General features: G+C 45.2%; 1 protein-coding gene across 1 annotated transcript; it reads left to right on the forward strand.

The window, feature by feature from the left end:
* The first annotated feature begins 2,288 nt into the window (after positions 1 to 2,288).
* Positions 2,289 to 11,822, forward strand: LOC118851325 (keratin, type II cytoskeletal 2 epidermal-like). Its single transcript, XM_036760777.1, has 10 exons — positions 2,289 to 2,364; positions 2,422 to 2,990; positions 4,313 to 4,527; positions 5,107 to 5,167; positions 5,719 to 5,814; positions 7,565 to 7,729; positions 8,146 to 8,271; positions 9,540 to 9,760; positions 11,073 to 11,107; positions 11,221 to 11,822. The coding sequence occupies exons 1-10, from the start codon at positions 2,289 to 2,291 to the stop codon at positions 11,820 to 11,822; spliced, it is 2,166 nt and encodes a 721-aa protein (XP_036616672.1).
* The last annotated feature ends 2,508 nt before the right edge of the window (positions 11,823 to 14,330 follow it).

The following is a 14,330-nucleotide window of genomic DNA, read 5'->3' on the forward strand; positions in this document are numbered from 1 at the left end:
ACCAGGATTCAAGATGGCCCCTGATAACCTACACTGGAATTGCTTTCAAACTCTTGGGGCAATTAGTGTCAATTAAGATGCCTTAACAGGCAGTCAAGGATCTTAGGTATGCAGCGGATAGCACCACCAGCCTGTTCTATGTAGTTATAAACTTTACTGAAGATGAGAAACTTGTCCTCTTTTGTCGAGGGTATGTGTGTGTGTGTGTGTGGGGAGAGGGTGAAGGGGAGTATACTGTTGTGGCTTAAACAAGGTCTCTTGGCAAATGATTACATACAATGAAGAATTGGATAGAATCTAGTCCAGTCAACCAGGTGGCGTTTGCCCTATAAAGTATTTCCTCCACTTTGGGATCAAATACTAGGCATATTCCCTGGGCCAGGGTGATACATGCAATCTGGGGACAATGTAAAACCTTCCAGGCTGGGCCTACTTTCAGTGTCAAGGGCCAATAGGTTATTACTGTTCTTGTAAACTTTATTTCTTTCTTGACATTACTATCATCTCTCTTGACTCGTATTCCCTCAAGCATCCTGTAGCCAGTAGCAGAAACTTAGCAGGGAAGGACTTATAAACCAAAATACTTAACTTTCATCCCAAGGAAGGAATAAGTCAGAAGTCTCTGAGAACAAGCACAGTTGAACTTAGACTAATTCAATAATTTAATACAAGCAACGTTTCCTGAGTGTTGAAGGAGATAGGAAGAGAAATAAGAAATGTTCTCTGCTCTAATGAGGCTTATGATCTAATTGGGCGAAATGAGACATTCATACAAATAACTAAGATATAATATTGGAATATGAAAAGTACACAGAGTGGCAGAAACAAAATTTTATAAAAGTTCAAAGGGAACAATGAGGGAGTTAGGGAAGGCTTCAAAAGCCTTCATAAGGGAATTAGAGAAGACCTTAAAGGACAGGTAGGATTTCAACATGCAGAGGTTGGGGACAGTTAAAGGATGGTCCTTTCCAGGTATATGAAGTAGTGTAAGTCAAAAAGGTAAAAAAAAAAAACAGTAAATTTGGGAAACAGTACAATTTGGCAGGGTCACAACTGCATAAATAGGAGAGTTTGAAAGAGAAAGGTAGATCAGACCCAGATTGTAGAGGGTCTTGAATGCCAGGCTGACTGTAGACTGCTTGGAATGCAATGAAAAATCTTTGAATATTTTTGAGTAGGGGAGTGACATAATTAAAGTTATGCAATCAAGATTACTCTAATTTTGGTGAGTATTATGAATTGAAGCTGGGAGGAACTGGAGATTGGGAGACCAGTTAAGAGGTTATTGCAATAGTCCTGGCAAAAGGTAATGAAGGCCTGAAATAAGGGGATGGGAATGGGAAATGGAAAGGAGGACATGGATATGAGAGAGATTTTGGAGATAGAATCAAGGGACTTAGCAATTTATTGGCTGTATGGGTACATGAAGGGGCAGGAGATGGGTTGAGGGAAGCATAAACCAAAGATGATTTCAATGTTTTGAGCCTATATACCCGAGAGATGGTAACGTCAATAATAAAAAAACCCCAAATCAAGGTAATCAGAAAGAAGAGCAGATTGTGGGGATGATGAGTTCAGTTCTGCACATTTTTGGAGAAATGAGTTCAGTTTTGCAGGTTTTGAGACATGTAGGTCACATCCAGGTATATCTAACCAGGGAGAGGAAATTAAAAATATGGGCTGGAGCTCAGGAAGGATTAAGGCTAGAGGTGCTGATTTGATAGTGATTCACATAGAAGTGATAGTTGAAGCTGTGGGAGTAGATTAGATGCAATTGCCAGGATTTGGGGGGGGGGGGTGGGTTACACCTAGACTCCCAAACCTTCCATCACTTTTTCTCTTACTCAAACTCAGGCAGCCAAACTGCACCATTCTGGTTGTCACGAGAAAGACCCAGAATTGAGGGAAGAATTCTGCAGAAAGTTCTCTCTCCAATGTGGGAAACCAAATCCAGGTAGGGGGAAGCCCACGATTTCCCTTTTCTGATGATTTTACAAAAGTCAAATTGCGTGACAGATGCCCAGATAAACAGACGTTTGCAATCAAAGCAAGTTTTGGGATCGAGCTGATTAGTTGATTCTTAATGGCTATTAGCCCAGTAATCACTCAGCACACATAGCTTCCAGGCGGACCAAACCCATGCATAAGCATAGTGACACCCAGGAGTACAGACGCCTCCTCCTCAGGTTTATAAGGGGACCCTGAAGATGAGGCATCAGTGGAGTTGAGTCTTCAGTCTTAACTCTCCTCACACATCGAAACTTTATTTCCTTGTTTGGCCTGTCATCATGAGCCGCCAGTTGTCTTGTAGGTCTCGTGGAGGAGGCGGAGGGGGAGGAGGAGGAGGAGGAAGCTGGAATTTCAGTGTGGGCTCCTCCAAAGGAGGAAGCCGGGGTTTCAGTGGGTCCTCCTCTAGAGGAGGGGGCCGAGGCTTCAGTGCAGGCTCTGCAGTGGTCAGTGGGAGCCGAAGATCGGCCAGCACTTCCTCCTGCTTGATGCGCCATGGTGGAGGTGGTGGAGGTGCTAGCAGCCAGAGTCTTATCGGCCTTGGAGGCAGCAGGAGCATCTCCATCAGTGTGGCTGGAAGGGGCAGTGGTTTTTATGGCCGAGGTAGTGGCTTTGGTGGAGGCAGCAGCTTTGGAGGAGGCGGCTTTGGCGGTGGCGGCTTTGGCAGTGGCGGCTTTGGCGGAGCCGGTGGTTTTGGCAGAGGAGGCGGTTTTGGCGGAGGAGGCTTCGGAGGAGGTGGCTTTGGAGGAGGTGGCTTTGGAGGAGGCCGCTTTGGGCCAGGTGGTGGTTTTGGTGGCCCTGGTGGATCTGGTGGCTTTGGTCCTGGAGGATACCCAGGCGGTGGCATCCATGAAGTTTCTATCAACCAAAGCCTCCTGGAGCCTCTCAATGTAAAAATTGACCCAGAGTTCCAGAATATCAAATCAGAGGAACGGGAACAGATCAAGAAACTCAACAACAAATTTGCTACCTTCATCGACAAGGTGAGTCTGGAGACCCCGGGATCCTCTTGTCCCAGTATGAACTGCTTCCAGGCAGTGATTAGTGGAAAGAACCACTGCTGGTTAATTTCTTCTGGGGATTGCCGATGGAATATGATGAACTGGATACTCCGCAAGATACAAAGGGAGATAAAAGAATGGGATGATCCTAATTTGCCTATGGTAGCAGTAGGCTCAGCCAGCCAGCCAGCCAGCCAAGCACTTATTAAACACCTACTATGTGCTAGGCACTCTACTAAGCACTGGGGGATACAAGGAAAGGCTGAAGACAGTCCCTGTTCTCAAGGAGCTCACAATCTCACGAAGGGGGACAACATGCAAACACCTATGTATAAAGAAGATGTATAGAGGATAAACTGGAGATAAATAATAATAGAGGGAAGGTACTAGCATTAAAGGGGTTCAAGAAAGACTTCTTACAGATGGTGGCATTTTAGCCCAGTCTTGAAAGACTTTATGACTGGCTTTCACATTTCAGTCTAGCTGAATGAATTTGGTGCTTAAATTTGTTAGAAAACAAACACACCCCAAACCCTCATCAGTCTCTGAGGGTGGTCCAGTAATCTGCTGAATCTTTTATGCCAAGATAGAGCTACATTTCAATGAGAACAGAATGGTCCCTCTGTCTTCTGTTCTTCTGTGAGTGGGTCTCTCCTCTTTTGAGAGTAAGCCCTTCAAGAAAATGACAAGCTTAGCTTGAGATAGCCGCTTGCTGGTAAATTGAAACTCTGCCTTGGAGAGCAGGTTTCATGCCTCAGTGACCCATAACATCTTTTTTATTGATGTCACCTTGAAATTTTATAGGGTTTTCTCTCATTACATAGCAGGTATAACTAAGACGTTGGGTTTTACAAGGCTGTTAAGAGCTTTGAGAAACCCTGCCCTCCAGTGCTCTCACACTAAGCAGCCTTTGGCTTAATGCCAGTAAATTTGGGTTTTTGGTTTTCCTTGGCTTTGCCAGGAATTCCACTAGGATTAGGGAGGGGCCCTTCTGGAGTGTTGGGGGCTGCATGGTGGAATAGAGGAGAGGATCTCTCAGGATGGGAAGGGCCAGGGTGATGCACGGGGAAAGAAGAGAGGTGGAGGTATGGGGAACAGGCAGTGGAGTGCTCCAAGGAAGAAGGAAGATATTAGTATATTCTTTGGCTGGCAGAATGAGGCATCTCTCCTGGTTGTGACTGAGCTTATCCCTATCTGTCTCTGGAGCAACTTATTCCTGGTCTCTGAATCCTAGTGAAGGAGAAGATGAGCTCATGACTTGCATGGGTGATGGAGGTTAAGTCTTGGGGATTGGGGAATTGCAGGTACGTTTCCTGGAGCAGCAGAACCAGGTGTTGACAACCAAATGGGAGATGCTCCAACAAATCGACGTCCGTACCCGCTCACCGAACTTAGAGCCCTTATTTGAGATGTACATCAGCAGCTTGAAGCAGAGGGTAGACGCTCTCACGGCAGAGAAAACAAAGCAAGATTCAGAACTGAACAACATGCAGGATCTTGTTGAGGATTTTAGGAAAAAGTAAGTGCGTGCGTGTGTGGGGAAACACCAATGGGTGATGAATATTAATAAGTAAACAGAACAAATTCTCCAGGAAAGCATTCTTCTCCAAATGAATTTCTGGGAGAGGGTGTATCTCTGAATTTCTGCAAACTATTCTTGTGGTAACACTTAAAACTAAGAGATTTCAGAAGTTGTGTTTAGTTATTAATAATGTTATTTTAATAGTTATCTTATGTAGTTATTAATATTATTATTATATTTTAAAGAAAGTCATTCCTAACTGAGATATCAATTTCAGTTAAAACTCTGCTTGATAATCCTGGGATATGAGATGCTTTGGGGGTGAGCTTACCAAGAAGAAGGAAGGAGAGTCAGTTTACATTGTGGGGGGAGCACCAGATTTGGAGTTGAATAACCTATATTCAGATCCTCTTACTTACTGCCTGTGGGACCTTAAACAAAAGTCCCTTTTCCTTTCTGGGCCTCAGATATTTCATTTGTAAAACAAGGGCATTAGATTAGCTAATCTAAAGTTCCTTCTTGGTCTCAATTCTATGATGCTGCAAGGCCAGCATTGATTTCTCTGGATCCTAACAGGTATGAGGAAGAGATCAACAAACGTACTTCCTGTGAGAATGACTTTGTGACAATCAAGAAGGTGAGTGGGGGAAGGATAGGGTGTTTGGCGCACGAATGCATGAATTGGCAAGGGTCACAAGGAAATAATTCAGAGGGAGGTATTTCAGGCAGGGTGGTTTAAAGAGCACCTCAGTGGGTTATAAAGAGAAAAATAAAGGAATTTGGCTATTATGAGGGAAGGTGTTGAGATGGAGACTTGGGAAAGGGGAGAATGCACCATAATTTTTGAAGCATCTGGGTTTGGGGGGCATACAGGGGAGGTGAGAAGGCCATTTCAACAGACTTTATGAGGTATTGAAGTGTTGTAGTGGATAGAATGATGGATTTGGGTTCAGGAAGTTCTCAGCTTGAATCTCGTCTCAGACATTTACCAGCTGTGTGGCCCAAGGCAAGCAACTTAAGGTCTCTCAGCCTCGATTTCTCCATCTGTGAAAATGACACCTATTGCACAGGGTGGTTGTGAGAATCAAATGAGATATTATGTGAAAAGCACTTTGTAAACCATAAGGGGCTATCTAAATGTTAGCTATGATTATTACCCTTATTATTATGATTTGATCACTCTTTTAGGATGTGGACAGTGCCTACATGAAAAAGGTAGACCTGGAGACCCAGGTGAATGAGTTGAGAGAAGAAGTTGACTTCCTGCGGGTCTTATATGAAACGGTATGATTAAAAAAAAAATCTTTTCTCTTGGTGCTCATTCCCTTCTGATGACTCCACAGCTCTTTTTTCCAGCTACTTGGAGAGAGTTCGCTGTCACATTGACAGCCTGTGATGTTGGGGCCATTGGGCAGGATTTTCAGGAGGTGAGACTACTGCTGGTAGCTTGTGTGATAGGACAGTAACTGTCCTGCAATGTCTCTAAATGAGAAAGTACCTCTCAGTCCAAGCAGAATAGGAATTCAAGGATAGTTCCACCTTCCGCATAGAGTCAACCATATGAAAATTTTTTAAAAATCATTTTATTTTTTCATTTTATAAAAATTTTATTATTTATTTTTTAAGCATTCTTTTCTTTTTAAACTGAGTTCCAAATTTCCTCTCTCTCTCCTCCCACTCCTCCACTCACTGAGAAGGTAAACAAAACAATGTCAGTTATAAATGCAAAATATATTTCCATATTAGCCATGTTGCAAAAAGTAAAATAAAGAAAACAAGAAAATTATACTTTAGTTTTTCATGCTGAGTTCACCCATTCTCTCTAGCATTTTTAGATCATGAGTCCTTTGGAACTGTTTTGGACCATTTTGACTCTCTGCCTCTGTCTGTCTTTTTCTCCTCTCTCTCTCTCTCTGTCTCTCTGCCTCTCTCTGTCTCTCTCTCTCTCTCTCTCTCTCTCTCTCTCTCTCTCTCTCTCTGTCTCTCTCTCTCTCTCTCTCTCTCTCACACACACACACACACACACACACACACACACACCTCTTCACCACCTACGAAGACCCTTAGAACTCAACAAGTGCCCCATCCCAACCAACTACTGAGACCATCCAGAAAGGCAAACCAAACTGTAGCCCTGGCTCACCTGCTTTTTCACATGGGCAGTCACAAGTTCTAGTGCTCCTCTCTGCCTTGGAGCTGCAACAAAGACCCCTTCTCCCTTGTGACAAACCCCCAGTGCTCCTCTCCATCCTGAAACTGTGACCCAGAACTGCATATGGACAATAGAGCTGCCAATCAGCGCCAGCTGCACTCAGTGCTCAGTGCATTCAGGTCTCCCCAGCAATCTCTTTCTGTTTAGTTGTACAACCCCCTTACTGTCTCTGGGCTGAGAGCCCCCAAAGTTCCTGTTGCTGATGCCACCACTGTCATGGTTGCCTCCAAGACTCACCACTTGTGCTGCTGCCATTCTACAGGCTGGCCCTCCAACCTGGTGTGACGGACCTTTCCTGTTGACCTCCTACATTATCTTAGGCCAGAAAATGTCTCACTCTGACCTTTTTTTGGCTCTGCCACTCCAAAATTTGCTTTGAGGAGGTATTTTAAAGTTGTTTAGAGGATAATGTGAGCAGAGTTCAGCTGGGTTGCTGCCTGTATTATGCCATCTTGGCTCCCTTAGCCATCTGAAATTTAAACAAAGCATCAGAGACAGCCTTTCCTTGGTGATATGACTCAGAAGACAGGATTACAAGGAGGGGATAGCTGCCATGAGCTTAGCTTCGGACCCTCTGGACTCTGGCTATTCCTGGCAAAAATGATCAGTATGGCTGAATGGTTCATGGGGCTAAGTGGGAGGCTTAATGCCACCAGATACAGAAGAATAAGTAAGCAAAGCCCTAGAATAGGGGTGGAAAGGGACTGAAACAGAAGTCTGGGTATTGTCTCACCCTGGCCAAACCTTCCTGTTCTTGTGACTGTATTTTCTTTCCCATATCTCTGAGAATGTGAGTCAAGACCAATATTCTGCCTAATTCAGGAGCTGTCTCAGATGCAACAATCTGTTACTGATACCAATGTGATCCTGTCCATGGACAACAACCGCAGCCTGGACCTGGAAAGCATCATCAAGGATGTCCAATCCCAGTATGAAGAGATTGCAAAGAGGAGCAAGACAGAGGCTGAGGCCCTTTATCACAGCAAAGTGAGCACCTAACCAAACCCAGTACCATGGATTTTGAACTTGAGGCAGGGGAATGTACAGGCGCTTATGGGCAATTAGAAGTGATAATGAATTAACTGCTAAAGTAGATTCACAATGTCTACACTGCCCCCTTCCCCCAAAGGACTCACATCTAGATCAGTTATCCAAATTCCTGGGAGAAATATAGATGGCATACTGACATCCTAGCCTATATAGGCTAGAAGCTTCTCTCCACTGACTTCTTCTGGTGCCCTAGAGTTGATCTGTCCTGAGGAGGAGGGCAGGGAGTTATGTGCAGGGAGGGAAGGGGGTTCAGCCATCACTTTCTAAGCCCAGTCATGGGCAACAAACAAAATCCACTGCAAACAAACGTCCTCCCCTTCCTCTTCCCCATTTTTTTTCTTCTGTAAAACCAGTATGAGGAGCTCCAAATCACTGCAGGCAAACATGGAGAGAGCCTGAAGGAAGTCAAGATGGAGATCAGTGAGCTGAATCGCATGATCCAGAGACTTCAGGGAGAAATTGCCCATGTGAAAAAGCAGGTGAGCCAGGGCTACAGTTTGGTTTGCCTTTCTGGATGGTCTCAGTAGTTGGTTGGGATGGGGCACTTGTTGAGTTCTAAGGGTCTTCGTAGGTGGTGAAGAGGTGTGTGTGTGTGTGTGTGTGTGTGTGTGTGTGTGTGTGTGTGTGTGTGTGAGAGAGAGAGAGAGAGAGAGAGAGAGAGAGAGACAGAGAGAGAGGCAGAGAGACAGAGAGAGAGAGGAGAGAAAGACAGACAGAGGCAGAGAGTCAAAGAAAGAAGACAGAAAAAGACAGACAGAGAGAAATGGATAGATGGATTCTACTATTTATAGACAAGATTAACCTGAGCATGAAATGATCCCATTTTTCTTGATAGAAGGCTGTGTTGCACACCGCATAGACCCAGTTTCTGCCTCCTAAGGGGCTACCATCTACTGCTGCACTTGGCAGCAGTGTGGCCCAGTGGACAGAGAACTGGCCTCAGAGCCAGTCCAAGTCTTGCTTCTGACAAATGCTGTCTCTGTGACCCTGGGCAAGTCACTTAACTTCTCAGTGCTCTAGGAAATTCTCTAAGAGTATAAGTTGTAGAGAAGATGCTGAGCTGCATTGGCAGAGGGCATTTCCGCCCCTGGGAGTTCCCTCTACCAGTGAAATCACAGGCCTGGTCCCTAGCCTTATTCCTATCTGTGATGTAGTAGAAAGATTTGATTTACAGTCAGAGAACGTGGCTCTGTTACTAGTGTTGGGTAAGTCACCTAAACTTTCTGAGGCTCAATTTCTTCATTTATAAAATGAAGGAGGAAGGTCAGGTTAAATGATCTCCAAAGTCCCCTTCAAGCTCTGACTCAGTGATCCATTGAAATTTTCGGCTCTGTTCTTTCCCTCCTTATGTGACCTAGGACATGCCATTTAAGGTTTTTGGCTCCTGGTTTTCTCTTTGAGTAAAATGAATAGACTGGATCAGATGATTCTAAAGTGTGTCTTTCATCTCCAAACCCCATGATCTAGGAAGTCAGTAAATATTTATTAAGTACCTACTGTGTGCCAGGCACTGTGCATCTAGGTGGCTGTGCATCTCTGGGCCTAGAATCAGGAAGACCTGAGTTCAGACCAGTAGTTGTGTGACCCTTGGCAAGTCAGCAATTGCAACGGCACTCTCCAAAAGATGTAAATTGGTCCACCAATTTTTCTGTTTCCTGTTCACCTTGGCTGTTTCCCTTGGGATGTGTAGATGGCCCTTTCCCATGGCTTCCCAATGACACCCAGAATCTCTCCTCTTTTTTTGTAGTGTAGTGCCATTCAAGACTCCATCAGTGATGCAGAGCAACGGGGGGAACATGCTCTCAAAGATGCCAAGCACAAGATGGAAGAGCTGGAGGAAGCTCTCCAGCAGACCAAGGAGGAGCTGGTCCGCCTGCTGCGGGACTACCAGGAGCTGATGAATGTTAAAATAGCCCTGGACTTGGAGATTACCACATACAAGAAGCTGCTGGAGGGAGAGGAGGATAGGTAAGGGGATGGAAAAGTGACTCACATTTTATGTGTGGAGATGGAGAATGATAAGAGCCCCAAGCTGGCATTTACTCTCTTGCATTCCCCCTGGAGGAATGGCAGGGAGGGAGGACTCTGGGGAGCAGGAAAGGCAGAAGAAAGCTAGCGACCAGGGAAGGGGAAAGTATGTCAGCTCCAAGTCCTCTTTGTACTGAATAGAGCAGGGTAATTGTCAGGGCAGGGGGTCAGGATGGAAGGGGAGGCAGCAGATAATACTGCTCTCAGAGACAGGAGACCTGGACTTAAGCCATAGCTTAAGGGATAAGGGACAGTGCCCCCTTCTCATCTCTCTGGGGCTGAGTCTCCTCAGTGGTATGATTCCTTCACAACTGTGGCATCGTAAGAGACTAAGTCTGAGTAGAACGAGGTATTTGTGCATCCTAGGTAAGGTTTGATGTTATATATCTGATCCCACCCCTGAAAGAATAAACACAATTTCACCTTTCACAATTTCATAAACACAGTTTATGGTTGCTTAAATAGAAGTCTGTAATTTGGCAGCAAAAGGAGGGAAAAAGGAAGGCTTCCTTTTCTTTTTCTCAAAGAAAGGTATGAGTCATGGAATGGCAGATGTGCTTATGTTGGTGCCTTAGAGCTAAGTGTGAACGGGCACTGGCTTAGGGAAGGGGGCAAGAAGATTTCAGCTAGGGGTCATGGAAGTAGGGGTAGGTGGGGGGGACAGAAGGGAAGCAACTCGACAATTTCATTCTAGGTCCCCCTAGATTGGATGAATCTTTACAAGGCAGCCTCACGTTTTGTTTATTGGAGTGAATTTTAAGAATATTGGATCCAATATTATTTGTTTATTATTTCCAAAAAAATTTGGAAAATCAAGAGGCCATCCAGGACATCACTCCCACATTTAGCACAAGAAATGAAGAGTATTTAAAAATAAGGAGGTGGGAGTGGGGGCAGAGAGCATTCCAAAAGTAGGATTGTACTAACATTTTAAAATAACTGTCATTGGTGAAAAATATGGGATTGTCCAAATGGTATTGGACAGTGTTTCCTTATGGTTTGATGAGATAAAATTTCCAAGGAAAAAAATATTATCCCAGTGCCAAAGCCCATGAGCATGGTGGGATGGAGTTGGTGAGAGCCAAAGAGCCGCTCTAGAGTCTTTTGGCTTCTCCTCACTCCTCACTCAGGGCAGAGCTTTCTTTTGCACTGATGAAGAGAGTCCCATACTAATGGGCTTTGGGATTGGGGTTACCAAAAGAAAATACAATTTGATCACAATACCTCTCTTTTTCCTCCTCCTTTCTGATAGAATCTCTGGAGAAGTTCCCAGCAATGTGTCTATATGTAAGTAATGAGGGATGACCCCTCTTTATGAGATTTCTTAGATGGGGCTATCAGAAGGAGTGGGTATGCAGAGGGGGTCAGTATGCTTACTGTGACTTGGTTTCTTTCCACAGCTATAAGTAGCAGCACTATCTCATCCAGTGTGGCATCCAAGGCTGGCTTCACAGGTTCTGGAGGAGGAGGAGGAGGACATGGTTCTGGAGGCAGGGGATCCAGTTTTGGAGGAGGCTATGGCTCTGGAGGCAGGGGATCTGGGTCTGGAGGAGGAGGAGGAGGCTATGGCTCTGGAGGCAGGGGATCTGGGTCTGGAGGCAGTAGCTATGGCTCTGGAGGAGGAGGCTCTGGCTCTGGAGGCAGGGGATCTGGGTCTGGAGGAGGAGGAGGAGGATATGGCTCTGGAGGCAGGGGATCTGGGTCTGGAGGCAGTGGCTATGGCTCTGGAGGCAGGGGATCTGGGTCTGGAGGAGGAGGAGGAGGAGGATATGGCTCTGGAGGCAGGGGATCTGGGTCTGGAGGAGGAGGAGGTGGCAGCTATGGCTCTGGAGGAGGCAGTTCTGGCAGTAGAGGAGGAGGGGGCAGCTATGGCTCTGGAGGTCGAGGTTCCAGTTCTGGGGGTCAAGGTTCGGGCTCAGGAGGTGGAGGATGTGGCTCCACAGAAGGGTCTGGAGGAGGCCCAAGAGAAGAGTACTCAAGTGTGTTATTCTCAGACAGATAAAGCTGACGTCCCAATGCCTCCCTACCCAGAATGTAAAAACAAGCCTTTCTCTGTTCCACTTGTTGACGGCTTTCCAAACTGCACGACCCAGCCTCATTTCAGGGGGAAAGAGATGCTCAAAAGTATTTTCAGAAAGCTCTTGCCTCCACCATTCCTCTAAAAAGGGCTGGAGCTATTTATAGCTCTTCTCCTTTAGGGGGATTCTCCTAGGGTTGGGGGGCTATAGCATCCTTTGTGCTCCCCATTTTCCAGTGCCCCCTTCTCATCGATACTTTAGAATTCCTATTTCCTTGCATGCTGCAAAAAGGAAAAAAAAGTTATCTTCCTTGTGTACATAATTCCTCCTTCTGAATCAGCTGTCTAAAATGTTACTCTGCCCCTACCCTTGTCTATAAAATAAACTTTGTTTGCAATTCATGTTGTTTGTGTGATGGCCTTCTTACACTTGACCTTAACTGGAGGGCACTAGGGTCTGGCTGGAAGAGGCTAGGCTCTTGTGTGTGGCCTTTTGACTGAGTCCAAGTTTTACAGAACAGATCCTTTTGTTAAGGGGATTTGTTCTGTGATATTTCCATTTGGTCAAAGGGCCACATTTGAGGACCTGGAGGGCCACATGTGGTCTCAGGACCACAAGTTCCCGACTCCGCTAGACTGTTCTTCATTCCCATGCAGGATGGGACCAGGAAAAGGAAAATACTCAGTCTTGAGTCCCTTCTTATCTTGCTACCTTCTGACAGAGAAGAAGATTGCATCCTAGATAAAGTGCATCCTGGAGATGTTTCAGAACCTCCACCTCTGGAAGCCTTTAAGGATAGGAAAGAATCCCTTCCTATTGGCCTAGTCAAAGTCCCAGAAGAAGACAAATGTAGTAGATTCACTATCTTCCCCTGCTCCCAAGTCTATAATGGTTCCCTAATTATCACTCATGTTAAATTCAAACCCCTGGACTTGGACCTTTCATTTCCATCCTCTCCAGTAATTCTTAGGATCTCAGTTTTCCATCCCTTGGGCTTCAATGTGTCTTACTTCCCATAAGCCTTCCCTTTCCCAACCACTTCAACCTGTACTCTGCCCTTGGCCTCCCTTCCTCCTAAGCCCTATGCAACATTACCTGCCCAAGGCAAGCTTCCTATCTAGGCCTACCTAGTCCTAGCTATTCCATCATTATTCCATGAACCCTTAGACAAATGGATTTTACAAGACCACAGATAAAGGATGAGGAGTGTTTATACAAGTGGTCGTTTTCATGAAGGAAATGAATCTCCATGGAAAACAAAGATCTTTTCCTTGGCCTCTTTTGGTCCACTTACTCTTCCACTTTGGTGAACTGGGTAACCACAAGGAAGGCCTTCTTTCTGAAGCTAAACATCTCAGTCTCCAGAATTACCTTCTAGGACCTGAGCCTCCAAATCAAAGTTCAAGCTTTATTGATTGATGACCAATCTTTCTTTCCTTCCTTCAATCCTATGCCTCTTTTAACAACAGACTTTCTGATGAGACCCCATTAATCAGTGCTGCATTTCAGAGTACAGAAGCAACTTGAGCTTCTTTACAGAGCTGCCATGTGCCCTGAAGGGTGGATCAGAAGGAGTTAGGGTGGAAGTCATCAAGGCCCATGGGATTAATTTAGAGGAAGGAGCCAGAGGGTAGATCAGATCTGCCCAGAATGAAAGGTTAATCTAAACAGGATTAGGGTCGATGTCTTTGTCTGATGGATTCAGTGGAGTCTGGAGGTCTGTATGGGATGTGTTTTTGTATGTTTGCATAGGCTGTATGTTGCAAACCCTAACACATAAGGCTGTACATAGATGCACAGAGATAGGAATTAGTCTCTAAATGCTCCTAGAGCAGTTGCTCCATATAGTGTCCCTAGTTCCAGATCCCTCCCCCCGCCAATTCTGGAGAAGTGATGACTGATTCTGAATTTGTTCTATGCAGGGAAGGAGGAAGGAAACAAACATTTATTAAACACCTACTATGTGTCAGGCAATAAGCTAAATGCTTTGAAAGGTTGGAGGAGCCACCATGGGAGTAGCCACAACCAAGCTGGGTGAGGTGCCGTAGCAGCCCCAAGTACCTCTGCAGGGCTGTGCTGGTCCCTCAAATGTCCAACTTTGCCCGTACACCATGGCCCTAAGGCTCTGTCCTGGGCCTTCTTTTCTTCTCCCTCTATATTATTCTGCTTGGTAATTTCATTAGTTTTCATGGATTTAATGATCATTTCTGTGCTGATTATTCTCGGATCTACCTATCTGGCCCTAATCTCTCTCCCAACCTGTAAGCTCCATGTGGGCTGGTGGCGGGCAAGAGCCCTCTGCTCATGCTCTGAGAACTAGGACCTCATTGGACTGACTCTTGTTATATATACAGCATTTAATTTTCTTTCTTTCTTTTTCTTTGTTGTCTATAGTCTAATCATTCAACGGATTTTTTTTTCTGGTTTTGCTGACTTCTTTTGACATCAATTTGTGTAAGCTTTCACATGCCATTTCTGAATTCTTCATATAC

Source organism: Trichosurus vulpecula, chromosome 5 (genome assembly GCF_011100635.1).
Source record: "Trichosurus vulpecula isolate mTriVul1 chromosome 5, mTriVul1.pri, whole genome shotgun sequence".
In the NCBI taxonomy this organism is placed as follows: domain Eukaryota; kingdom Metazoa; phylum Chordata; class Mammalia; order Diprotodontia; family Phalangeridae; genus Trichosurus; species Trichosurus vulpecula.